Source organism: Anabrus simplex, chromosome 6, assembly GCF_040414725.1.
Source record: "Anabrus simplex isolate iqAnaSimp1 chromosome 6, ASM4041472v1, whole genome shotgun sequence".
NCBI classification, from domain to species: domain Eukaryota; kingdom Metazoa; phylum Arthropoda; class Insecta; order Orthoptera; family Tettigoniidae; genus Anabrus; species Anabrus simplex.
This window is the reverse complement of record NC_090270.1, coordinates 296680195-296707787: the sequence shown is the minus strand read 5'-3', so window position 1 is coordinate 296707787 and position 27593 is coordinate 296680195. Positions and strand designations below refer to the sequence as shown.

The 27593-nt window shown below is 39.1% G+C and overlaps 1 protein-coding gene across 1 annotated transcript in view; it reads right to left on the bottom strand.

Annotated features, from left to right (window-relative positions):
• The window catches only part of LOC136875990 (uncharacterized), a 240126-nt gene that overhangs the window by 57761 nt on the left and 154772 nt on the right, over positions 1 to 27593 (bottom strand). The window contains exons 12-14 of the mRNA XM_068228293.1: positions 16178 to 16315; positions 14866 to 15102; positions 3808 to 4044 (exon numbers count right to left, since the gene is read on the bottom strand). Of these exons, the coding sequence (XP_068084394.1) occupies positions 3808 to 4044; positions 14866 to 15102; positions 16178 to 16315 (612 nt within the window). The remainder of the gene's footprint in view (positions 1 to 3807; positions 4045 to 14865; positions 15103 to 16177; positions 16316 to 27593) is intronic.

Genomic DNA, 27593 nt, shown 5'->3' with positions numbered 1-27593 from the left:
GTGAGAATATGCCATGTGCGCTACTCAAATGTGTCGGTTTCCTGTGTTAAGTAAGCAAAGGTCGAACTGGTTGGTCAACTGCTCAAGAATCGTCCCCCTAGTACAGGAAGTCGTAAACCCCAGAGAGTGTTACGTGAGTTTGTTTCCCAGCAAGAGAAAAGGAGGAGATAAATCAGCAATTAAATGTTGGAGTTCAGGCATTTGAAGATCATAATCTGGTGGAAAGTACACTTTGCAATCGTTGTCATTACTGCCAATGCATTTAGCTGAGTACGGAGTGGTACTTGTTTACTGAAGATGTCAGAGCAGACTAGGGTACAAATGGCCCAATCGCCCCGCCATCGACAGATGCTCTTGTCTTTTGAATAAAGAACACAACCCGATGCAAAATCAGGAGGTTGTAGGTTCGGATCCCACTGGTGTCTGGTTGGCCATTTTGGTTCTGTACTTAACGTCTCTTCAAGACGTACTAAATGTACATAACACGACCTAATAGGTTGAAAGTCGGTTTCAAAGACGACATCCTCTCATAGTTGTGTTGTATCCAGTCTCAAATGAGAGTCCTGTAGGTAGACTATGGAGACCACAGAGACTGATTTCAATTGACATAACTCAGCTAGGCGACAAGTATAACTACTGCAGTTCCACTGAAATAGTGCCATTGTTGCGAATGGGTCGCGCAACCGAATCAGGACGATTGCTTGTACTTGTTTCTGTCTATCACTGTCCAATTCCGTTGTCTTTGTCAGTATTACTAGTGTTACTATCGTCGTCATCACCATCCACGATAATGAGTGGCTCAGCCTTCATTGTCTACTTTAGAGAGGGGGACATGGCGACTGAGCACGCTGTGGATGGAACTTTTTGATTGGGAACGGTGGGTCTCCTTCCCGGGAGAACTTTGTTCTCCAGAACGGGATCAAACAAGAGGGCATTGGGGCCTCTCACTGTTGCCTGCCATTTCTGTTTTCTTTGGAGAAGATCTGGCAGATGTTTTGCTGATCTTCTTCAGAGATGCTGTAACCGCCAATAGGGTTGGAGAAGGATTCTTCCCAACTTCTTAGGGGAGCACTGGGGCTTCCCCTTCTCCTCCTTTAAGTTCTGGGCTTTGGTAAAAGGGAAGTCTATCCTCCCACAGTGGTGGAGGAGGTCTTCCAAACTGAACATTCCTGGGAAGGTCCCTTCCCAAGCAATGTCAGCAACAACACACTCTTTGATGTCCCAGGAGGTACGGATACCATTCTGGGATCTCCAATTTCCTTAAATAATACTCTTATGGGTGGCTAAGACTATTCAATGCATTTTGTGTACTTATATTCTGTACAAAACTCTCTGGTGAGATCTGCACACTCACGACCTTTTCAACGAGGGAGATGGAGAACTCGAGAGCAGTCATGGATTCAAACTGCCTCAGGGCATTTTTGTAAGATAAGTTATCTAGAGTTTTAATTTCCTGGATCTCCTCCTCCTGCTTGGATGTGGGACACTCCTTAGAGACTGGAAGATGCACACTGGGGCAGTTGACGTACTCAGATGGTGGTGGTGTGCAGTCAACACCAGTATGCTCACAAATCCCACACATTTTGCACTTTGTTGAGCCTTGAAATTGCAATGAGTTGTGGCCAAATTTTTGGTAGTTATAACACCTCATTGGAGCTGAAATGGATGGACATACAGTAAGATGGTACATTGCTATCTTTATTTGATTGGGCATGGTTTAGACATCAAAGGTCAAGAGAGAAGAGCCTACATCGAGCAGCTTATCGCCTACACACCTCTTTAAACTCTTCACAATGGTAACACCCCAACATGCAAGGTTCTGGATCATATCATCATCGGAAGCCTTTACCAAATCCCTGAGGAAGACAATTCCATTGCAGGAGTTCAAAGATTGGTGCTTCTCAATGGAAACTTTATCTTTCCTAAATAACTTGGATGACTGTTCAGTTCGCAACATCTTAATCAGTAAGTAGGATCCATCACAAAGCTTAACTCTCGTCGACTTCACCACCAACAATTTCTTCCACAGAATTACTGATTAAGACGAGACTTTCATCAAGAAAACACTTTCCATCGACCCTGGAAACAGCCAGGAATTGAGGGAGTCTATCACCACTTTCATAATCTGTAGGAACTGGAGTTGGTTTTTGTGGTTTCCCTACAACTGTCTAGCCTTTGGTGGTGCTATGTAAGGATCCAAGCAGCCTCTGGGCTGATGACTTAAGACAGACAGACAGACAGACAGACAGACAGACAGACAGACAGACAGACAGACAGACAGACAGACAGACAGACAGACAGACAGACAGACAGACAGGAAATGGAGTGTACCTTTTGTGTTTCTTACCAAACTGTTTTGAGGGTGCAACCCTTTTCTAAGAAAAAAAAAGAAAAGGGTTCCATTCTCGGTCCCGTGAATATCTAGGGAAATGTACAGTCAACATTCGGCAGAGCCCCGCATGCCGACCCAAGGCGGGATACTCCAGAGGAGGGCTGATATCTCAAGGCGGGCCACTATCGACTACTCTCCCAGTAGCCATGCATCACCTCGTTACAACCCAGAACTTGTGATTGGGGGAAATAAACCTCCATACAACCTTACTACCCAAGACAGACAGACTGGCTAGACAGTAAGATAATTTAAAATTAAGGAGGGTAGGATAGGAAGGAAAGAAATACAAATGAAGATAAAAAGAGCACAGACATCTCTCGTGCAACTTGGAGGACACTATGTTAGTCTGACCCTCCTCCAAGGCCAATCCAGCATGGGTAACCCCGAGCTGACACAGCCCTCGGGATCAATAAGCCCACAAGTTACAGAATTGGAACCATTAAAGAAACCTTGAATGACTATGATAAATATGATTATCAGGAAAAGAGAAAGCATCTAGTGGTAGCTTTATTGACTAATGATAATGAGCGAAGGTGGGACGACGGTAGTACAGTAGTAAGCAAAATTCTACGTGATATTTTATAGTACTGTAGTAGTTAAGTTTTGATGAGTTTACTATCAGTACAGACCACCAAAACAAACATTTTCACTGATTAAATTAGAAATAAATTATTTTTAACTGTCCAGTATTAATATATATTTAATTCCTTCTTTTGAATATTTAAAAGAATTAAAAATCAAATACACATTGTGTATCTGAAAATTTTATATTATAGAAGTATTTTAAAGGAATTACAAATGGAATACACACAGATTTGTATAGCAACATCCAAGACAAAGACAATTTTCCGAGGGACACAATCTCTAAAAGAAAAACTGCAAACAAATATTTTGCCACTGCCTAATTCTGAACTAGAATTCTTCAAAATAATGCACTGGAATAAAAGTCAGACAAATACAAAGTACAAGTAAAATTTAATATATCAATTATGTTTTAAAAATAGTAATGAGTGCAAAAATGCAAAAATACTTCATGAAGATTGTCCAGGTAAAAAAAAAAAAAAAAAAAGATATCTAAGTAATGAATGAGATGCAAAGTTATTTAGCAAACAATTTAGGTTTCATAGAGAATTATTACCTTCACTTTGAGGAGAAAGAAGGTTCATTATCAGTATTTTTAATGGAAACTCTTCTACGAGTAGGCTACAAATCAAACACTATTAATCACCAAGAGATTTAAATAAATCCTATTGTAGAGCGTACATAGCAATCAAATGGAAAAATGATAAAATAGGAAGTCCACACAAAGGGTTATGCACTTAAGACAATATTGTCAGTTATCGCCATATTATTGAAATAAGTGATCACCCCTTCAATACAAAATAATATGTAGAGCACAATACAATGAACCTTACTTGTATATTCAGAAAGTTGAATACTACTGCAAGAAGTGTCTAGTTCTTCTGTTAGATATGTATCAGCTCTGTAAGACTCATAACTGACTACCTTCAGCAGTCTTTCAGAACAGATTTTGGGTTTCCTGTAGCATGGAATACTATCCTCTTCTCCCAAATAATCTTCTTCTTGAAGTTCCTCTGAGGGTGTGCAGGATTTTCTAATGCATTCCTCTTCATTCATATACTGATCTTCAGCTGAAAATTCAGTATTAGTTTAATTTTTACACTGTACAAAACCTTTCAAAATAGATCCAAATTTAAAATGTGTATAATTTAAAATACTAATACATGGTTTCTAGTAATGTACTTGAACATATCTTGAAATATTATATTTAAGGTTTTCTGTGTTCTAATTTTGGATATAAGAACATTTCCAGTCAGTTGCTTATCCAAAGGTAATGAATTTAACTCACACAATAAAATAGGCAAGCTTTTTTTAAAAGAGATATTCTATGTTACCAGAGTACAGAATCAAACATTTCTGTACATTTGTCAAGTTTATTATCTAACTAGCTGATGTACCCGTGCTTTGCTACAGAATTCTAGGTTAGGTAGTGTACACATTGTGAGTAAAATTACATAGGTCATTACAATGTCAGTAGGAATGATACGATTAAATAAAAACCACACATTTTCTCTTAACAAAGAATACTATGCTGCCATTCTGTGTTATTATTCTGTTAAGTGTGCACACAGCTGATTCTAATCAGCGCCTCAGAGAAGGGATCGAATACCTGGAATACTATGATGAACCAGTGTGTAACTCCCCAGTTACTTCCTGTCAATATTCAGGTAGGCTGATATACTAGGTACGCAGCAGTAACTCCATCTATCGGAGATGACTGGCAGCAAATGAGACAAAGAACATCACAAATAACAATGATCAATGTAATGTTATTGTTGATCAATTTTATGAGCTTTCAATATTGTTGCCTTTCAGATTTTGTTTTTTTTCTGACTCTGAAATACCATTCTTATCTTAGTCAGTATGGTAAAACTGAATAAAACAAATGATTGGAAACTACATACTCTATAACTTTTGATATGTAATACTTTTCGATAGCACCAGTAACATAGGTATTTAAAATTTCAATTTAGGTACCTTCCCCTAAACTACAATTTTATTCACTCTGGATAAAATGATTTATAATAGCCTAGGCTGTAGTTCCTTATTCCCCAACTCTACATACCGTTTTTCATTAAATTCTGTTCACCCGTTATCTCGAGGCTCGGTGTTGATATGGACTTGGCAACAAAAAATACAAATTCATGAATATCTCTGTTATCATAGCTGATACGGTAAAAATGTATCGGAAATTTTATTCTATGTAACTTTAGTTATGTAGTATTTATCAATAGGACCACTAATAACAAATATTTGAGAATTAAATTTTAGGCCTTCCCCTAAACTACCATTTCACTCAGCGTTAATAAAATTATGTATGGCCTAGATTGTACTGCATCATTCCCCGACTTTACATACAGATTTTCGTTAAATTCCCTTCATCTGTTTTCTTGTGATGCACGTTCATACATACATATATAAAGACAGAGAGAAATTACAGAAAATTAAAAAAAAAAGTGCATTTCCTTGTTACTGTGGACACTACTGATACAGAAATACCATTATTTTTAAATTCTGAGCAATGTACAGACAAAACTCTTATTTTATATATAGAGAGATTTGAGTATCAGCTTGGTGTTGATTGTTTATTATAACTTCAGAAAATTATGTTTTTACAGTATTGGGTAGGATGGGTGGGGCTCATGCCCGTATTTCGGTGCTCCACTGCTTCCAGTCAACTCAGATCTGTAAGTCCTAATTCTTTTCAGTAGTGTTACTACAGTATAAACAATATCACAGTAATGTTATATTACCAGAACTCCATGAAATAAATATAACCATAGATCAAAGGTGTATCAGATGGAAAATAAAATCAGTGTTAATCATACTGCCGAGTCGACTATTACAAACAATTCCAAGAGATACGGCTTAAAAGTAAGCTGAAATGGATAATAATCGAGGAGCTGATGAAGATCAGATGCAAACAACTGAAGAGCTATTCTGAGAAAATAAGAAAAGACTGGCCAGAAAATCATAAGTTCCATGTGGTCTATAGCAGCCCAAAATCGGAAGAGAGGAGAAATTATTAATTAGACATAAGTTACAAATTAAATTTGTCAATGGCAAAACAGGTTTTGTTTAGTTAAATGAAATCTTTGAATATTTAATATGGAATAAATAATAATAATAATAATAATAATAATAATAATAATAATAATAATAATAATAATAATAATAATAATAATAATAATAATAATTTCAATTTTACAAATGCATAGGATAAATTTAATCAGTCCAATATCAAAGTCTCTTTGAAGGGACCATTTACGCCTTGTAGTCTTCCCAGTACTTTTTCGTGTGTTCCTATCTTTGTGCCCTTCCTGGTGTTGAAAATATTCATGTTGTGAGTTTCTTTCTTAAGAGCATTTGCGGTGTGGATTTTTTGTTTTATCTTATATGTGGCGTGTAGTTGTATCAGGCCAATTTTCTTCAGATTCTTTCTTATTTTTCTGATCCATCAGCAGCCTATCATGGTATTTTTTAAGTTGGGATTATACTGCAATGATTGTTCCAGAAATTTCAAATCCTGTTTTCTCAATATGTGTCCAAACAATCCCAGTCTCTTGTTATGCACAGTATCAGTAATGGGTTCCAACTCCTTGTACATGACTTTGCACAATTATTATACAACATTCTGAGGCCCATAATCTGCTGTGAACATTTCCCTTTGCCCTCTGCCCACACAAACCCACCATCAATAACATTATGGCTGATATTTTCCTGCGTATCACAAGAAACATCATTGTCATGACCACTACTTTTACTCTCAGATTCTATATTCAAGGCCTCGTTTAACAAAACTGAACTTTCCGTACCATCTTCGCAAAAAAAAATTGTTAATTTTCGAATTCACAATCACATGAAAATATTTAGCTGCCATGATGTCAACAACAGAAATTGTCGCTTTTTCAGACGCGATATATCATACATAAAGCTATTAAAAACTATTTAAAATAGTATGCGTTTGGTCCACCTTGTAAATTGAGTCTTGGAACTCATTAGAAGTTCGTTCAATATAACTGCCGACAGCTACATCTAACTGATGGCACAATCTATCAGTGGCATTCAGCCAGTTTTGGTACCTCTGGTGGTGTTAGGTACTAAAGAGACATTAAAGATGGTTATCAACATATCATACATAATCGATAGAAAAGCAATAGATACATACATCAAATGAAAGATCGATGCTTTGTCCATAGATATTTCTTATTACATTTGTAGTAGTTCAAGAACTGGTTGCTAGATAGAAGCACAAAGCAGAAGCTGCTATGCTTGTGCAATATTTGTCACTCTGCTACAGAGAGCGTTGGGCAGTCAGTGTGCAGTATCTGGCAGTCCACGTTGAGTGGTTAATCCACTCACACATAAAGCGAATGACAATGTCAGCGGCAGTAGCGTTATCAGCTAGTACGAGTTTGAATGCCTCTTGCAGGCCGAAATTCCGTCTTAAGCCAGAGTGATTGACGCACTCTGTGGGAATGTGGGCCATGATGAAGTTGACACCACAAGAACACACATTTGGGGAGGGGCTCTTCCCTCTTTAGGAAGTAGGAGTGCGTAGATCTTCCATGACCTATTGTCAGCCTACATAAAACTACGGCCTCTCGCCGTGAAGGCTGGAAAGAGGACACCACATGGCAGTTCTTTTTAATTAATCTCAGCTTGCTGGGAGTTTGCATAGCTAACCACTCCGATTCCCAGGACGCCAAGATGGTTCAACATAGCTGAGAACAAATATCCCCAGCAGGTACATTCAGCGAGTTCATTTCCCGCAATCCCAATGTGGCTCGGAAGCCAAGCAAAAATGATTCCGGTGCCAACATTACACAACTTGGCTAGAAGGTCATGAATCTGCTGTAACAGTGGGTGTTGTAGCAAACAGGTGTCAATAGACTGCACAGAACTTAACGAGTCGGTACACACGAAAAATTCGTTCCTATTGTCACCCAGTGCAAACTGCATTGATTCTAAGATGGCAAAAAGGTCCACAGTGTACAAGCTGGGTACACTAGGAAGCGAGATCTGTGCGCTGATATTATGGGTGATGAAAGACCATCCCACAATTTCTATGATCTTAGAACCATCCATGAAGACATGTCTCGGAACTGGATACTCGTGAACGAAGTCCTGTATATACCTCCGATGAAGGGAGGCATTCGTGTGTTACCTTGGGTCCACAGAGTAGATCTACCCATATATTGGGTCATGAAACTAACAACAGAGGTACCTCGTTAGAAGTTCGTTTAAGACAACCACCGACAGCTACATCTAAATCACAACACAATCTATCAGTGGCATTCAGCTGGTTTTGGTACCTCTGGTGGTATTAGGTACTAAAGATGCATTGATAAGTTGGATGTAGCAGCATTTAATGAATTTTGGCAGCGAACGTGAGGAGTGCCTGCTGCCTTCTTATTCGTAAATGTGGAACTCCTGCTTCAGTGAGAAGGCTGGGAATGAGGTTAGTACAGAATGGTACCATTGATTAACTCCACTATGGGGAATACTGTCCAAAAGGTTCAGCGTAGATCTCAATCCAGAACCATAAGTTGCATTAGCACAGTCTATATGGAAGAGGACTGCTGCCATGTTCAAAACATAATGGCAATGCAAGGTCAGTTTCTCCCATGAAGTGCTGCTGAGAAACTTAAGCATGTTAAGTCTCTTCATGCAGGCAACCTTCAGTTTATGGATGTGGGGCTGCCATGATAAATCTCCTATCAAAATGGAGACCCAGGAACCTGCAGGTGTCTACCATTGTTAAGACACTGTTTTGCAAGCAGAGCTCTGGTTCAAGATGCACAAGCTGACGTCGACAGAAGTGTACAACTGAGGTTTTTGCCACTGAAAATCGAAAAACATGTTGCAGGGCCCATTTGTCAATGTAGCTGTCTCAGCAAATGCCATCCTTATAGAGCTGTAATGTAGAGCTAAATCGTGTACATACAGCGATGGGACGACTGCTGGCCCAGCAGCGGCAACTATGCCGTTGATGGCAATTGCAAACAGTGTGACACTTAGTACAGATCACTGTGGTACTCCATTTTCTCCAATGTAATACTGAGAAAAAGCATTCCTTACCTGGACTTGAAAGAGCTGGAGTGGGATTTAGTTCTCAATAAATATTGGTAAATTTTTCTGAAATTCCCACTGGTACAGTGTGGAGATTATCCCCATATCACCAGGTAGTGTTATAAGCTCTGTCCAGGTACAAAATCACGTTGACTAGGTATTCATTACAGAGAATGACCTACTGAATGGTGCTCTCTAGTCTGACGAGATGATCGGCAGCAGACCGACGAGAGCAAAAACCACACTGGTAGCTAGTCAGGAGACCTCCCTCTTCCTTGGCCCACACAAGGTTCATCATTCTTTCAAATAGCTTAAACAGGCCATTTGTAACAAATATTGGCCTATAACTATCTAGAAACTTTGGATCTTTACTTGGCTTGGAAATTCGTATTACACTTCCCTCACACCATTGAGATGGTAACATTCCCTCAGTCCATATTCTGTTGAATAGGGTGAGGACATCCTTGAAACATTGGTCACTCAAATGTTTAAGCATTTGATTGTAGATTTTCCTTGGTCCAGGAACCATGTCCCTGCACAGCATGAGTGCACTCCGCAATTCCCACTCCATTAAAGGCACATCATAAGAATGTGAAGGGGTAGAGGCAAAGGAGAGATGGTATGTTTCTTCTTCATGTTTAATAGGCAGAAATCCATGGTTGTATCTCCCAGACCTGGACATATCTGCAAAATAGGACGCGATGCGATCTGCTATGACTAAAGGAATCATAACTACATCATTAATGAAGATTCTGGGGACTGAGGGCAAGTTCTGTACACCGACAATACAACGGAGCATTGCACAGTATGTATTTCATTCAGTAATGACAGTTTTTCAATTACATCAATTTAAATGTAAAAATCCTCCTGTTCATTACATTGTAATATATTGCTTTTATAAAGATGATATATCTGCATTAACCACACATGTTGCAACCCATTTTAGAGTCATCTTCAGTGGAAATTAAGTCGTAAAAACATAAGTTACAGTAAAACATTATTCCTAAATAAACTCTTTAACATGTGGCTTATTAAAATCTTGCATTGGTGTCCTGGTGACATTTTATTATGACATTTAATTAAAATCCCTGTTCTTGGGATGTAATCTCTTGTCTTCTACATATAAAGTAAACTGGGTCTGTAGATTGCAGATCACATAGAACAGGGCCTCTCAGGGTGCATGCACTGTGCACGGTGCAAAAGATGACTTTGCTTGGTTGACCAGAGTGCAGACCCTCACTCCTCGATTTGGAGCAATAGCGCTGTCTCTCTCTTTCCCCACGCCCGTCTCGCTCGCTCCTCCTGTTTCCCACTTCCTCACTTGCTCCGTAGCGCTCCAAATCCGGGCCCAGTTGAGCCGAGCTTAGCCGAGTAGCCCAGAGACGAAGCGTTGGTCCGAGCCGAGCCGGACCGATGCACTGTGCACAGGAACTCTGCCCCGCTGTCTGCACGATGAGATTTTGGGCGTTTGAGAGGCCCTGACATAGAATACCCATTTGACAGCACTTCAGTTGATATCCACTGACACAGTGTAATATAACACTTACCTTTCTAATACAGTATATCAGTGTGTAAAATATAACATCAAGTTTATGATGGAAGTCGACTCACAAATGGAGTAATTTTCATCTACACACGAGGTTTTTTATATACAGAAGACAAGAGATTATATCTCAAGAACAGCGATTTTAATTAGGTGTCAATAATATGACGCCAGGACTCCACTACAAGATTTCAGTAAGTCACATTTTAAATAGTTTATTTGGAAATTGTGTTTTATTCTAACTTATATTTTTATGACTTAATTTCTACTGAAGATGGCTTTAAGACGGGTCGAAACATTTATAGTTAATGTAGATATATCATCTTATATTACAATGTATTGAATAGAAAGATTTTTTACAATTATATTAATGTAATTCAATACGGCAGATTGTCCACACTTGTGATGGAGTATGAGCCATGATGGAAGACACATACTTTTCCCATCTAGCTTTCTTATTTTCTCGAATCAATACACGGGCCTTAGCGCAAAGATGCTTAAATGTGATATGATTGGCCATCGTAGGATTCCAACAGTAATTATTAAAATCCTGTCAGTGATAACATATGGCTGCTGAAATTTCATCAGTCCATCATGGGACCTTTTTCTGGCAAAAGATACCAGATGAAGAAATTGTTTCCTCTGTAGCAATCAGAATTCCATTTGTATTGGAAGAAACATGGTCGTCAACAGATTCCGGTGTATCATTGGCCATCACTGCACATTTTAAAAATTCTCTGCTGAAGTAACCAGCGCTTGGGTATTTCGGACTGTCTTTAATTCAAGAGCGTGGGAATTATCGGGAAGTGGACACTATCAGTGTGGTCATCGTATACTTGCCACCATAACAGGGGAACTACAGCACAGCTGCACAAGGTGAAATCCAGGTGTGAGAATGTGCCATGTGCACAGCTGAAATGTATTGGTTCCCCTGTGTTAAGCATGCAAAGATCAAACTGGTTGATCAATTGCTCAAGAATCGTCCTCCCAGTGCAGGAAGTTGGAAAATCCCAGAGGGTGATATGGGCGTTTACGTCTCCCGGCAAAAGAAAAGGAAGTAACTGAGCAATTAAATCTTGGAGTTCAGGCATTTGAAGATCATAATCTGGTGGAAAATACACTTTGCAACCGTTGTCATTACAGGCAACTAAGCATGAATTGCAACTACATCTAGCCGAGTACAGAGCGGTACTTAGTCACTGAAGATCTCGAAGCAGACTAGGGTACAAATGCCCCCAGTTACAACGCCATCGACAGATACTCTGATATCAATAACTCAGCTATACGACAAGTATAACTATTGCAGTTCCATTGAAATAGTGCGATTGTGTGGATGAGTCGCGCAACGAAATTAGGACAATTTATTGTTCTTATTTCTGCCTACCACCATCCATTTTCCGTCGCCCATGTCAGTGTTACTAGTGTTACTATCGTCGTCACTACCATCCATGATAATGAGTGGTTCAGCCTCCACTGTCTCCGCTGGAGAGGGGGACATGGCAACAGAGCACTTTGTGGATGGAACTTCCTGACTGGGAACGGTGGGCCTTCTTCCTGGGAGAACTGTGTTCCCCAGAATGGGATCGAACAAGAGGGCTTTGGGGCTTCTTACTGTTGCCTGCTGTTTCCGTCTTCTTTGGAGGAGAGACAGCAGATGTTTTGCCGATCTTCTTCAGAGATGCTGTACCCCCAATTGGGCTGGAGAAGGATTCTCCACTTTCTTAGGGGAACACTGGAGCTTCCCCTTTTCCTCCTTTATGTTCTATCCTCCCGCCACGGTGGAGGAGGACTTCGCAGTTAAACGTACTGGAAAGGCCACTTCCCAGGCAACGTCGGCAATAACGCCATCTTTGATGTTCTAGGAGGTACAGATACCATTTTGGGATCTCCATTTTCCTTAAACAATACTACTTGTTGGTGGCTAAGACTATTCAATGCATTTTGTGTACTTATACTCTGTACAAAACTCTCTGGTGAGATCTGCACACTGACGACCTTTTCAACGAAGGAGATGAACTCTGGAGCAGCCATGGATTCGAACTGCCTCAGGGCATCTGGATAAGATAACTTATCCAGAGTTTAGTTTCCTCGATCTTCTTCTCCTGCTTGAATGTGGGACACCCTTTAGAGTTTGGAGGAGGCACACTTTGGGCAGGTGGTGGTGGTGGTGGTGGTGGTGGTGGTGTGCAGTCAACACCAGCAAGCTCACATATCCCACACATTATGCATGTTGTCAAGCCTTGACATCGCAATCAGGTGTGGCCAAAATTTTGGCAGGCATAACACCTCATTGGAGCTGGAATGTATGGACATACAGTAAAATGGTACACTGCTACCTTTATTTCTCGGGCATAGTTTGGACATCAAAGGTCAAGATAGAAGTGTCCGTATCAAGCAGTTTATCACCCACACACCTCTATAACCTCTTCACGATGGTAGCACCCAAACATGCAAGATTCCGGATCATATCATCATCGAAAGCCTTTACCAAATCCCTGTGGAAGACGACTCCATTGCAGGAGTTCAGGGATTGGTGCTTCTCAATGGAAACTTCAACTTTCCCAAACAATTTGGCTTTAAGTAGCTGTTGTGACTGTTCAGTGCTCGACATCTTGATTAGCAAGGATCCATCACAAAACTTACACATCTCATCAACTTAACCACCAACAATTTCTTCCACAGAATTACTAATTAAGACAGGAGTTTCATGAAGAAAACTCTTTCCAGCGACCCTGGAAGCAATCAGGAATCGAGGGAGTCTCTCGTCACTTTCATAATCTATACGAACTGGAGTGTACCTTTTACATTTCTTACCAAACTTGGACACTCCTTTGTGGGTGCAAACCTTTTTTAAGAAAAAGAGAGTTCCACTCTCGGTCCCATGAGTAGCTGGGGAAATATATGGTCAACATTCAGCACAGCCCCACATGCCGACCCAGGCTGGATACTCCAGAGGATGCTCATCTCAAGGTGAGGTGGGCCACTAACAAAGACTCTTCTAGTAGCCATGAATCACCTCATCATAACCCGAAACTTGTAACTGGGGGAGGTATAAACCTCCATACAACCTTACTACCCACGACAGAGAGGCTGGCTAGACAGTAAGAGAATTTAAAATTAGGGAGGGTAGGATAGGAAGGAAAGAAATACAAATGAAGATAAAAGAGCACAGACATCCCTCGTGCAACTTGGAGGGCACTATGTTAGTCTGGCCCTCCTCCAAGGCCAATCCAGCATGGGTAACCCTGAGCTGGCACAGCCCTCGGGATCAACAGGCACATAAGTCACAGAATTGGGACCATCAAAGAAACCTTGAATGACTTTGATAAACATGATCATCAGGAAAATAGAAAGCATTCTAGTGGTAACTTTAATGACCATTAATAATGAGTGAAAGTGGTACGAGGGTAGTACAGTGGTAAGCTAAAGTCTATATAATATTTAATAGTACTGTACTAGTTCAGGTTTGATACCTTTGCTATCAGTATAGAGAAGCAAAACAAACATTTTCACTGATTAAATAAGGACATTTAACTGTCCACTTTTAATATATATATAATTCCCTCTTTTTAAATATTTAAAGGAATTCAAAATCAAATACACAGAGTGCATCTCAAAATTTCCTATTATAGATTAATTTTAACGGAATTACAAATGAACACACAGGTGTGTACAGAAGCTTCTAAAGTGATAATGACAAAGAAGTTACCAAAGACACAATGTCAAAAACAAAAAACTGCAAATATTTTTACTACTGATAATATTTTCCTAATTCTGAACTAGAATTCTTCAAAGTACAGCACTGGAACAAAAGTCAGACAAATACAAAGTACGACAAATACAAAGTACAAATAAAATTTAATATGAAAACTATGTTTTAAAAATAGAATGAGAGCAAAAATAGAAAAATACTTCATGAAAAATGTCCAAGTATATCTAGGTAATGAAATGAGATGCAAAGTTATTTAGCAAACCAATTTAAGTTTCAACTTCACTTTGAGGAGAAAGGAGCCTCACGATCAGTATTCTTCATGGAAACTCTTGTACGAGTACAAATCAAGTACTATTTATCACCGAGATTTAAATAAATCCTTTTGTAGAATGTACATAGCTATCAAATGGAAAAATGATAAAATGGTTCCATAATAGGAAGTCCACAACAAAAGGTTATACACTTAAGACAATACTGTATTGTCAGTTATCACCATATTATTAATCTAAATGACCAACCCTTCAGTACAACATAATATGAACAGCACAATACAATGAAACTTACTTTCATATTCAGAAATTTGAATACTACTGCGTGAACTGTCCAGATCTTCTGTTAGAACTGTATCATCTCTGCAAGTCTCATAACTGATGACCTTCTGCAGTCCTTCAGGACTGATTTCAGGTTTCCTGTGGCATGGAATACTGTCCTCTTCTCTCAAATAATCTTCTTCCTGAAGTTCCTCCGAGTATGTGCAGGAGTTTTTAATGCATTTATCCTCATTCATATACTCATTTTCAGCTGAAAGTTCAATATGAGTTTAATTTTCTCACTATATAAAACACTTCAGAATAGAGCATAGCTAAATTATGTATCATTTAAAATACTAAAACATGGTTTCTAGTAATGTATTTAAATACAAGACATCTTAAAGTATTAGATTTTAGTTTTCTTCAGTTCTAATTTTGGATACAAGAACATTTCCAGTCAGTAGCTTATCTAAAAGTAATGAATTTAACACAATAAAATATGAAAGCTTTTTAAAAAAAACGGATATTCTATGTTACCATAATACAGAATCAAACAATTCTGTACTTTTTTCAAGTTTATTATCTGATTTGAATATTGTGTGGCATTGACTGTTTGTTATAATTACAAAACAAAGTTTTTATAGTATAGGGTAGGATGGGTGGGGCTCATGTCAATACCTGGGTGCTCCACTGCTTTAAGTCAACTCAGATCTGTAAGGCCTAATTCCTTTCAGTAGTATTACTATGATACAAACAATATCACAGTAATATTATATTACCAGACTCCATGAAATAAATATAATGGAAAATAAAATCAGGATTAAGAATAATACTGCCGAAGTCGACTATTACGAACAATACCAACAGAAACGGCTTAAAAGTCAGCTGAAATGGACCACAGAGATATCGTTCTCAAACAGATTTTATTTTGATGTAAATAAATATCACAAAGGACACGTTCATTTCCTTACATAAAATCACTTTATTGTTGCTACGCCTTCCTTAACAACACCCAGTTATACACAATTACATTACACATAACACTACACTATTAAGGGAAACACAATGAAGCAATTTACTATCAATTCTGTCCAGTGGAGGTATTAACAGGTTCACACACTGGTTATTTACTTCACCATCATACAGTCAATTCTGAAATGTACCGATATCAACAGATCCTCATACTGATCGTTCAATTTACCATCACAAGGCAACTCTGAATACCCTCTCCCTCAAGTCGATTCTGAGACATACAAATATCAACTCACTCTAATTCACGCTCTACATTCTCTTACTGTACTGTCTCTCTCTGTCACTGTCTCACTAACTGACTGACTGACACTCACCATGAAGTCCAACACTGACTCCACCACGGAGCTCAACTCTGACTCCGAGTTCAACACTGAATGAATCTTGACCACGGAGTCCATCAGTGACTCTGAGTCCAGCACCAACACTGGCTCCACCAGTGAGCCCAATATTCACTCTGAGTCCAACAACAACTTAGACTGTCAACTTTGTCAGATCGATATATATACTGTTTGACAAAATGTCTAGAAATATCGACGTCTGGAAATGTACTTGCAACCAAGTTGCAACACAATCTAACATACATGTACAATCAATTGACCAGTCTCCTGATTGGAGTATATCAAACTCGAATGTTCAATTACCGTTTATAAACATACATGGGCATGTCTAAACATTCCTAATGTTTCTACATATATCTGGATAATAAATCATTACTGTAAGTTTCCAGAAACCTCCATATGTATCAGAATGATAGTGGATTATAACCAATATACAAATATCAGAAAGCTTTCTACAGTTTTCCAATATACAGGTTTTGAAGTTATGCGTACTAAATGTATTTGAGGTTATACAAATGTGCAATGCATACTTACAGGGTATAGTGGTACTTATCATTTAACCAAAGATAATTAAAATGTATTAAACATAATAATTGAAGGTTTTACAAGAGTTAGGTTATGAGTAGGCTGGTGTACATACGACAGAGATCCAAAGCCTTAACGATCATGGCCACCAGATGAGCAATCTGTGGTGTTGGTGGAAGTGGCAAGGGAGGTGGCGGCGATTATTTTAAGAGAAAGTACAACTGGGCAACCATCTATTCTTAACACTAATTAGAGGGAAAATGCAACAGTTCAGATACTTTGAAGAGTGAAGATATCAGCAAAGAAATGGAAGGGCCATGAAGGGCATAAAAATGAAAGTCCTTCCAGTTCTTGTAAACCTAATACCATCAGCGTGGAAACGAGCAAGAGCTGACCAAGGGAGTTCAGATAAGAAAGACAAAATTGAGGAGCATGACACTAGTGGAAGCACTGCCAGATTCAGCTAGGGCTGGAGAGGTTATAACCGTCTTATAGACATTCGTATATTACAAGGTCAAACTGTGAAAGTTCATGCAGTTCACTTTTTTTCTTTGCTAGGGGCTTTACGTCGCACCGACACAGATAGGTCTTATGGCGACGATGGGATAGGAAAGGCCTAGGAGTTGGAAGGAAGGGGCCGTGGCCTTAATTAAGGTACAGCCCCAGCATTTGCCTGGTGTGAAAATGGGAAACCACGGAAAACCATCTTCAGGTGCAGTTCACTAACGGTTACACTAAGCACATGGCCTATACAGGGTCTCTCTTATAAATCCAGATGTCCAGCAGTGTTTTAACTCTCCCAGACCTAAGCAGTTGTACAGGAGGTGCACGCATAGTTCCTGACTTTGCAAGGGGCGTGCACGTGTTCGACTTAGCATCAATAGCCAGCCTGAGTCTCCGCTGTTAACACTGTGGGACAGTCATCATTGCAACGCTGTATCTTCATATGTAAAAGTTATTTTAAATACAAGTCAGCTCGAGTGATAGGCGATGCATTTATTTAGCAATTTTGTGGTGAAGTGCCACCTTCATAAGCACAGATTCATGTAATTGTAAATAAATTTTAATCTACTGGCTCAGTGCTCAATAAAAACATGCGTGCACGCGAACAGTTTTAAGAGAGGAAAAGCTAGATGGCATTGGTGTGAATCTTGAAAGGTCACTGAATAAATCACTCACAAAATTAGCACAACAAGTAGGGGTTTCAGTTTCTTCTGTACACAGAGCTACAAAGCTGTTGCACATCAAACTGTACAGGTTTACATGGGCTCGTTGTTCAAAACCTGTGATCCAGCCACAAGAGAGATATTGTGAATAGTATCCTCAATCAATGAATGATCATTTATTCAACCCATAGCTTGTGTTCTTTTTGGATGAGAGCTAGTTTCATCTTAGTGGTCGTATGAACAGTCATAACTCTAGCTACTGGTGTGCAGAAAATCCTAATGGTGTTTATGAAGTCCATCATTATGAAGGACGACACTTTCAGCATCTTTTATAAGGTAAGATTTCACATAAGACCGTATACATGCTTAAAGCAGGGTGGCCGAGTGCGATGTGAGTTGGGCTGAGGCAGCAGCTGTAGCACAGAATACAAACATGTGCTCGGTCTGGGTTTATAAGGGAAACCCTGTAATCTGTTTCAAATGGGAAGCTGTTTCCGTTGTGGTCATCTTTATGAAGTGATATTCAACAAAGTGAAATTTTATGCAGAGCACAGTGCAATAAGTTGATGGGATAAGGTGACAATGTAACAGCCGCTTGCTTGGACAATTCTGTGTAATTTCTCAAGAACAAAATGCTTCCCATTTGACATAGGCTATAATTTTTTTTTTTTTTTTTTTTTTTGCTAGGGGCTTTACGTCGCACCGACACAGATAGGTCTTATGGCGACGATGGGATAGGAAAGGCCTAGGAGTTGGAAGGAAGCGGCCGTGGCCTTAATTATGGTACAGCCCCAGCATTTGCCTGGTGTGAAAATGGGAAACCACGGAAAACCATTTTCAGGGCTGCCGATAGTGGGATTCGAACCTACTATCTCCTGGATGCAAGCTCACAGCCGCGCGCCTCTACGCGCATGGCCAACTCGCCCGGTAGGCTATAATTTATCAACAAAATGCAACAAAGAATCAGTTTTAAATAATGTGAATGAATAGAGTCATGTATCCGAAATAAAACAAGCCTGGTGTTAAATCATATTATAAAAGTCAGCTGGAGGAAAACCTCTCAGCCATGGGTAAATTTTGTTGTACATATCAGTATTTCCTCATTCAAACACAGATATTGAGTAGATATTCAGTGCAATGTGTATAGCAGAAACTAATTGAAAAAATACAATAAAGCTACCACTACTGTCAACAATTTCAGTTATTCATTTTGGGTTGAAAATATGTTTGGTTTATGATATATTCCTACCTGAAATGTGTGTAATTGGCACCGAACATGAAGTATGACCGAATATCTTGAAGAATCAAAATCTTCATGCAGTGGCTTCAATCCGAGTAATGATGAAATAGAAACTCTTAAACCATTGCCTAGCAGCAGGAGACTAATCTATCAATTTGTGTGATTCAAGTTTGAATTATGAGGAAGCCTAACATCTTCATATCAGTGAATGTGTCTACTTTCAACTATATATGAGATTGATTTCATGTATATATAAGTGTAAAAATATGATTTAATTTCGTCTATTGTTAATTCATAGGCCAGTCTTAAGAGCGTATATTTTGATAGGCAGAGAGCAGCTTTTAGATAGTGAGCTTTAACCTTCTATAGTATTTAGGTTTTCACTGATAATTTGAGTGAGAAGATTTAAACTATTTTGGTGTAGAATAAGGTCATGGCAATTTCTATTGGTAGCTGTTAATGTTCTTTATAACGTCTGTGGCGACACAAAAACGACTGTGCGGAAGTGGCAGGCACATCAGGCGGCAGATTTCTATGAGGATGCAATTGCAACTTCACTGCAATTTTCTCTTCACCCAGATGACAGTAGTTCAACTCCTGGTAACATGCACAGGACTCTCTTGAAATAGTCATGTTCCAGAGGTCTGGATTTAACATATAACTGTAGGTTCTGCACCTTACATCAATGGTCACATAAGAAGCACGTTTGTTAAGTAAGTACCGTTTTTAAATATGGCCGCTGCAACACTTCAGTCGCTATTCAGAGCATAAGCACTCAGTATATCAGGGTGTCCACCAAATCCAGATTTTAAAATTCCCTGACATTTCCCTGTTTTCCAGTCATAAAAACCAGTTTTTTCCCTGACACACAATGACAAAAAACAAAATTATAAAAGAAGTATCAGTAATATTAAAATACATTTTAAAAACTTAACATCCAAATAAATAAATGAGCAATTAATATGCATATTAAATTTCGAAACTTGGAAGTTTAATTTTGCCTAATTAAATTCACTTTAAGTTTTAAAAAAAGTACTGTATTACCATTACTGCTTCTAATTCTTTCAGCAACAAAGCAGCCTTTCTCTTATTTTTTTGCAAAGAATCTTCTACTTCCAATGCTTCACGTTTCTCCTTTAGGTTTTGAATATACAAAGCATGAGCACTCCTTGCAGCATGGAGCATGTTCTTATTAATGGAGAAGTTTTCAATTCCACCAGGGTTTGGGATAGCATCATATATTATTCTTTGTGCTAAAAGGGATATTTGTAGCATGCTCTCTACTATAATTTCTTTATTAACAGGAAAACCACGTTCAAGTGAAGTATTTCCATAAAACAATATTAGTATCATTTTGAGGAATGAAGCCAACTTTTCTGTTTTCAAATTTACTGTTGGATAAACAGTGCGAAGCCAAAGGTGATCTAACCTCTCCTCTTCAGAATACAAAGATTTCACTTCTTTCAAAGTATCATTCTCACAAACAGAAGTGAACTTCCTTTGTACATGACCGGCTTCATTACCCGAGATCCATTTGTTTTCAACAAAGGCATTTCAAGCTATCCTTAGCAGTCTGCTGCTTAGAGGCTACTTGGCTACACTTGGATTGAAACAAGAAATTAATTTAGTCAGTTTATATGTCAGTGGTGAGCAGACCCGGCCAACAGCTGGAAACTGCAGATGATGACTATATGCCAGCGGTGACCTTTCCAGTAACTTCTTGCACAAAGCTACCATTCCTCTTAGACAATCTGTGCAAAACACTAATATATCTCTATCTATAATCCAGGAGTGCCATGAAGTGCTGCTTTAGCAGCATAACCTATGTCAATTTTAGATGCAGGCAGAAGATTTTCTTTACTGTCTAAATTTGTTTTAGGACATTTCCTGAAGACTGCAGTGACTCAGACTTAATAAACCTTGTCATGACATTTATCATCAATGATTCATAAAGGAGTGCTGCAAATGGAAGATCGGTCTGAAACTTTTAGGAATGGTTCCAAATCTCCAACAAGTGATAATAAAAATGACAACTTGGCCTTAAGAAGCTTATCTTTAAGTAAAGTTGATACTATTTTGAAGCTGTTACAGCTTGGGATTTTCTTGTCTCTGTTCCTTCCACATATTTTTCGACATTAGGTAGGATATCTATAGCATGTTCAATGACTTGAAAATTTTCAAGCCATCTTATAGCACAATATTTTGAAGGAAATACGTTTGAACCTGAATAATGTGTAATCAACACGACATACAGGAGCGTAGCAAAACAAGAAGTGAAGAACACGAAGAAACTCTGCAATATTCCACTAGGTTTCTTTTACCGCCATTTTATATGAATTGTGCACAGTATACAAGCCACAAGATCCAATGTTCAACAAAATAGGAGGATCTAGATCATCATTTAATAAATTACCAAAATCTTGAAGGAACTTTTTATTAACATTTGGACCATCCACTGAAATTAATAAGGTTTTTTTTATTTTTTTTTATAGATAGAGTCCTTGCTATGCTTGCCAAAAACCATTTAACAAATCTGAGGAGGTAGAATGACCAAGAAACATGGAATCAAAATAAGAAGTGTATCAAGATTGAAACAATGAACTACAAGATCCATTTGGCCCATATGAGAAACTTTATTCAGTGACTTGTCAAACCCAACGGTGAAATGTGTGCACTTACTACCCATCTCAAGAACTTGTTTATGGAAATAGAGAGCTATACCATGAGTGATTGTATATGCAACTTTTGTTCTGTGCAGTTGAACTTTCAAAGCTGTTTCAGAGCCTGGAAACATTACTGGAAACAAACGTACACTAGCTTCACTGGCACATAGAAAATGGTGTTGGATGACAGTATGCATGCACCATATAATCTCAGCTTTGGTTACTTGCTCTCTTGAAAGATAAGTCTGTAGACATCCCATCTCTGGTGAACCTTCTTTAATGGAAAAGGAAAGGAAGAAGAAGATGTGGAGTCATATGTGATAGAGTTTGTTGTGGCAGCTGTGGCAGGCAGAGGGAAACTTGTGCGCAGCCAGGTATTATCTAAGGAGTTTAAGTCTTTTGTTACTTCACTATTCGAATGTTCCTTTTCAAAATAACTTGAAAGGGATGACGAGAACTGGCTGAACTTGACACTACTGGCATGCTTCTTTCCTCCCATGTGACTTTTTAACGCCCATGTTGCTAAGAGAAAATAATGTTTTACATATTATTCAATATGCTGAAAATTTGTCTTGAGGTATGGGTTTCAACCATGTTCTGAAAGTATCATCAAGCAGCCACCTTTCATTAAACAAAGTTTTCCTTGGTTTTGATGATACTGTTAGCTAAAAAAAAGAAGTAAGATAAGGATATTGTAAAAATATTTAAAATGGTCCTACAATTCTTCTAAACTGTCAGTTCGCAAAACATATCAGCATTGCCTTATCTATGCTGCCAGCACTCTACTGCTTCAATAACAGCTGATGCAATGTAACTGCAGCACACAGCCCTTGTAACATGCAACACCATACTACGAAAATCACATGCGAAAATAAATTTGCAAATCCTTCTAAGATAGTGCATGCACACTTCCTAACAATATCCGACACTAAAACAAGAATAGGTATATTATTATTAAGAATAAAATAAATAAACAATTTGCGGCTAATGACTGGCATAGGAAGGATGTTACATGGCTGATCGAGACCACGGTGCCAATTTTTGCCGAGTCACATTATTGCCACTTGTCTTTCACGAACTATACTGAGGTATGATACACAGACTAACTATATACTAACCAACACACGGATGTAAATAAAATTACATCTACACTGAACACTATTAAACACGGAGTGAGGTAGCTAAACCACATGGTGATGTAGACAATACGATTGTCAGCCAGGTTTCGAAATTGCGCTCAACCGATCAACATTGAAAATTCGATCGATCAATCATATAGCTATTGATATTATTGGTTACTTCACATTCGAGGTCACACTTTAGTAACTTTTCATTACAATTTATTCCTAGCATAAAAGACATGCCCTAGATTAATGTTATAAAAACTCAAAAATGTGTTTCTATTACATGGATAAATACGGTATGTCAATTTAATCTGGCAGAAGAACGAATTTCCAGATTTTTTCCTGAATTCCCTGACATTTCCAGGTTTTCCCATTATTCATCGAATTCCCTGACATTTCTCTGTTTCCCAGGTTTTCCATACGGGTGGACATCCTGTATATACATCCATAGGCTAGTCAGAAAAGCCATTACAGAAGCATTCACCTGTCTATACGCTTGTGCGTATTGAAAATGTCTGAAAATTAATGGTCCCACCAAGTGTGAAAAATGCTGATTTGTTTTCTAAATGCAAAAGACGTGAAAGCTGTTGAAATTCATCGGCAGATTAGTGAAGTGTATGGAGAACATACTATGAGTGAAGGAATGGTAAGAAAGAGAACATTAAAAAAAGCCGTACCAATGTCCACAATGAGAAGCGTAATGGGTGAACATCTTTTGTTATTGAAACTTGGTGCAAATTTATGTGCACTCTGTTTTGGGATAGGCAGGGTGTGTTGCTTGTGGATTGTTTGCACCGTGGTGAGACAATAAATGCCAAGACTTATTGTGAGACCTTACGTAACCTCTGCTGTGCAATCCAAAACAAATGGCATGGCATGCTCACAAGCGGGATTCTTTTGCATCATGACAATGCGTAACTTCACATGGCAAATCAAACCCATGACCTCATTGCTTCATTTGGTTGGGAACAATTTGATCACCCTCCGTATAGTCCTACCTAGCGCCTAGTGACTACTACCTGTTCCTGCTCTTGATAAAGCATTTAGGTGGTCAGCGCTGCGACGATGATGATGCATCGAGTGAGATGGCCGTACGGTTAGGGGTGCGCAACTGTAAGGTTGTATTCGGGAGATAGTAGGTTCGAATCCCACAGTCGGTAGCCTTGAAATTGGTTTTTCGTGGGTTCCCATTTTCACACCAGGCAAAAGCTGGAGCTGTACCGTAATTAAGGCCATGACTACTACTTTCCCACTCCTAGCCCTTTTGTATCCCATTGTTGCCATAAGACCTATTTGTGTTGGTGCGTCGTAAAAACAATTGTAAAAAATAAAAAAGATCGTGACGACCTAAAAACAACTTTGTGGCAATTACTGGCACATCAGGTGGAAGATTTCTATGAGGATGGAATTCAGAAGCTGTTTTCACAATATAAGAAGTTTCTTAATATGCTTGGAACTTATGTGGAGAAGTAGTTTAAGATACAGGAGTACATGTAAGAAAAGAATTGTTTAAAAACTTGAATTACTTTTTTCTGTATCAAAATGGTAATTACTTTTTTTTAAATGTCTCGTACAACGCCAAGCTTGCTTGCTCTCAAATTGGCTCAGGACTAGTAATGAAATTAAATTTTGTTTAGTACAGTACAAAGTTTAATAGACTACATTAAGGAAATGGTTATTTATGCAACTTGCGCATAAAGCAGACCTTTGTTTGCATAGGTGAAAATATTTAAGGACTAGGAGTTCACAAAATTTCATGTTGCACAAGTTCCATACATAATTTTATCAATTACCATAGCAAAACTATAAATGTTGTGTCAAGGAACACATTAAAAAGCAGGAAGGTTGTATATAACTTATTATATTGGTGGAATTTCTTCACTCACATTTAGAGATCTGCATGGGTCAGGCTCGGGCAAGACTCTTGCTTGATATGCATATGACAATTGAAAATAAACAATTTAATTTACGGCAGCTTTTTGATCCATGAATTATAATTACAGTAATTTTAGAAACACATTCAAGTTTGTAAACACACAGGAATTATTTCTTCTCGATGCCATTTCTTGATACGAGGATGCTGGCATTATTTCTAATATGATTCTTCTTCTTCTTCTTTTAGCACTTCTCCCACAGCTGTGGGGTCGCGGATATGAACTGCGTCACACATGTGGATTTGGTCCTGTTTTATGGCCTGATGAACTCCCTCATGCAAACCCTATCAGCAGGGATGTAATCACTATTGCATATTTCTGTGGTGGGTGGTAGTGTAGGGAGGTATGTTGTCTGAATATGAAGAGGAGAGTGTTGGAACAAACACAAACACAGGGTCTCCGAGCTAGAAGAATTAATCAGACACGATAAAAATCCTCGACCCGACCGAGAATCCAATCCAGGACCCTCTGAAATGAAGGCTTCAATGTTGAACATTCAGCTAAGGAGTTGGACATTATTTCTAATATGATTATTTTACTAAAACCATGTGATACCTGTTAAAAACTTTTCCTGTACTGTACGGTACCACCTTGTATGACAGTTACTCTGGCCATAAAACCTTGAAGTTACAGTGCCAAACATAACACCAGAGGCCACAAGCAGTCAAACTGGGAGAGATGCCAGCACGGGGTTCGCGCCTGCCTTGTTCTGACTAAGACTCCACACTCTACCTTCTTTGGGCCTGTCATGGGAAGATAATGGGACGCAGCACTCAACCTCCCACTCAATCCTTGTGCGGGACCTTGCTCTCTGGTCTTGGCCTCTCATCACCTCGACTTCAGCCCTCACTGTATCGGGCGGACAGTATTTCAGGGTACACAAGGGGTCCGGCCCTCACTGTATCGGGCGGACAGTATTTCAGGGTACACAAGGGGTCCGAGCAACACATCCGGACATCGGCCGCTGCAGCCGCACCTGCCGTCAACCCTGGGCACTACAGTCCGGACTTGGACTACTTCAGTGCTGTAACCATGACAACTCTTCTTAAAAAAACCAAAACAAACACACAAGGAAGGACTCTTAACCAAGATATACTCAAGATTGCCATTGTATTTCTAAATCTCAATGTTTTCAAAACCTATTCTACTTTAAGATTTCAAAACTGTTCACTCCACTGTAAAAACTTAAGGGGAGGAGGTCTGTATCAGAGGTATACATTCTCCGGCTACTTAAACTGCACGCCTTCTTTGCGGCCACCTACGCCAGCAGACATGAAATTTTAAAAACTTATAAAAACTTCTTATTCTTCTTCTTCGGTTAGATGGCTCTACCATCTATTTGTTAGCGACACCTCATGGCTAGACACAAACAAATAGCTTAGGACATTTTTGTTTTTGTTATTGGTAAACCTTCTTCTGAGGGCTTTTTTTTTTTTTATTGTAATGAAGTTGTCATCACTTCAAGTGGTTCCTCCTCTATCACATGTTTGTAACTATGTTCTCTAGCCAATCAAACCCAGAGGGTGTGTACGGAAATTCAGCCTATCACCATATTGTATTTTAATTTAGTCTGCAGAACGGGATCGAAGAAGAGGGCACTGGGCCTCTCGCTGTTGCCCGTCTTTTCAGTCTTGTTTGGAGGAGAGCTGGCGGATGTTTTGTCCATCTTATGCACAGATGCTGTAAACCCCGATTGGGTTGGAGAAGGATTCTACTCCTACATCATAGGGGAATGCCGGGGTTTTCCCTTCTCTTCCTTAAGGTTCTGGGCTTTTGTATAAGGGCTGGATAACTTTCCAGCCCTAGTTGGGGAAGTCTATCTTCCCACCGCGTTTAGGAGGAGGAGGTCCCTTCCCAGGCAATGTTATCAATAACGCACTCTTTGATGTCCCTGGAGGTACAGATACCATTTCGGGTTCTCCTTTTTCTTAATACTACTTGTTGGTGGCTAAGACTATTCAATGCATTTTGTGTACTTATATTCTGTAGAAAACTCTCTGGATGAGATCTGCATTCTCACGACCTTCTCAACGAAGGAGGTGGAAAACTCTGGAGCAGCCATGGATGTGAACTTCCTCAGGGCATCTGGATAAGATGACTTATCTAGAGTTTTAATTTCCAGGATCTTCTTCTCCTGCTTGAATGTGGGACACTCCTCAGAGATTTGAGGATGCACACTTCGGCAGTTGATGCAATCAGATGGTGGTGGTGGTGGTGTGCAGTCAACACAAGCATGCTCACATTTTTCAATGCATTTTGCATGTTGTCAAGCCTTGACATAGCAATGAGGTGTAGCCAAATTTTTAGCAGTTATAACACTTCATTGGAGCTGGAATGTATTGACGTACAGTAAGATGGTACATTGCTACCTTTATTTGTTCGGGCATGGTTTAGACATCAAAGGTCAAGAGAGAAGCGCCTCTACTGAGCAGCTTATCATCTACACACCTGTTTAAACTCTTCACGATGGCAACACCCAAACATACAAGGTTCCAGATCATATCATCATTGGAAGCCTTTACCAAATCCCTGTTGAAGACAACTCCTTTGCAGGCGTTCAGGGATTGGTGCTTCTCAATGGAAAAATTAACTTTCCTAAACAATTTGACTTTAAGTGGCTGTCGTGGCTGTTCAATTCTTCATGTCTTCATTAGTAAGAATCCATCAAAAAACTTACGCATCTCGTCGTTGACTTCACCACCAACAATTTCTTCCACAGAATTACTAATCAAGACAGAGT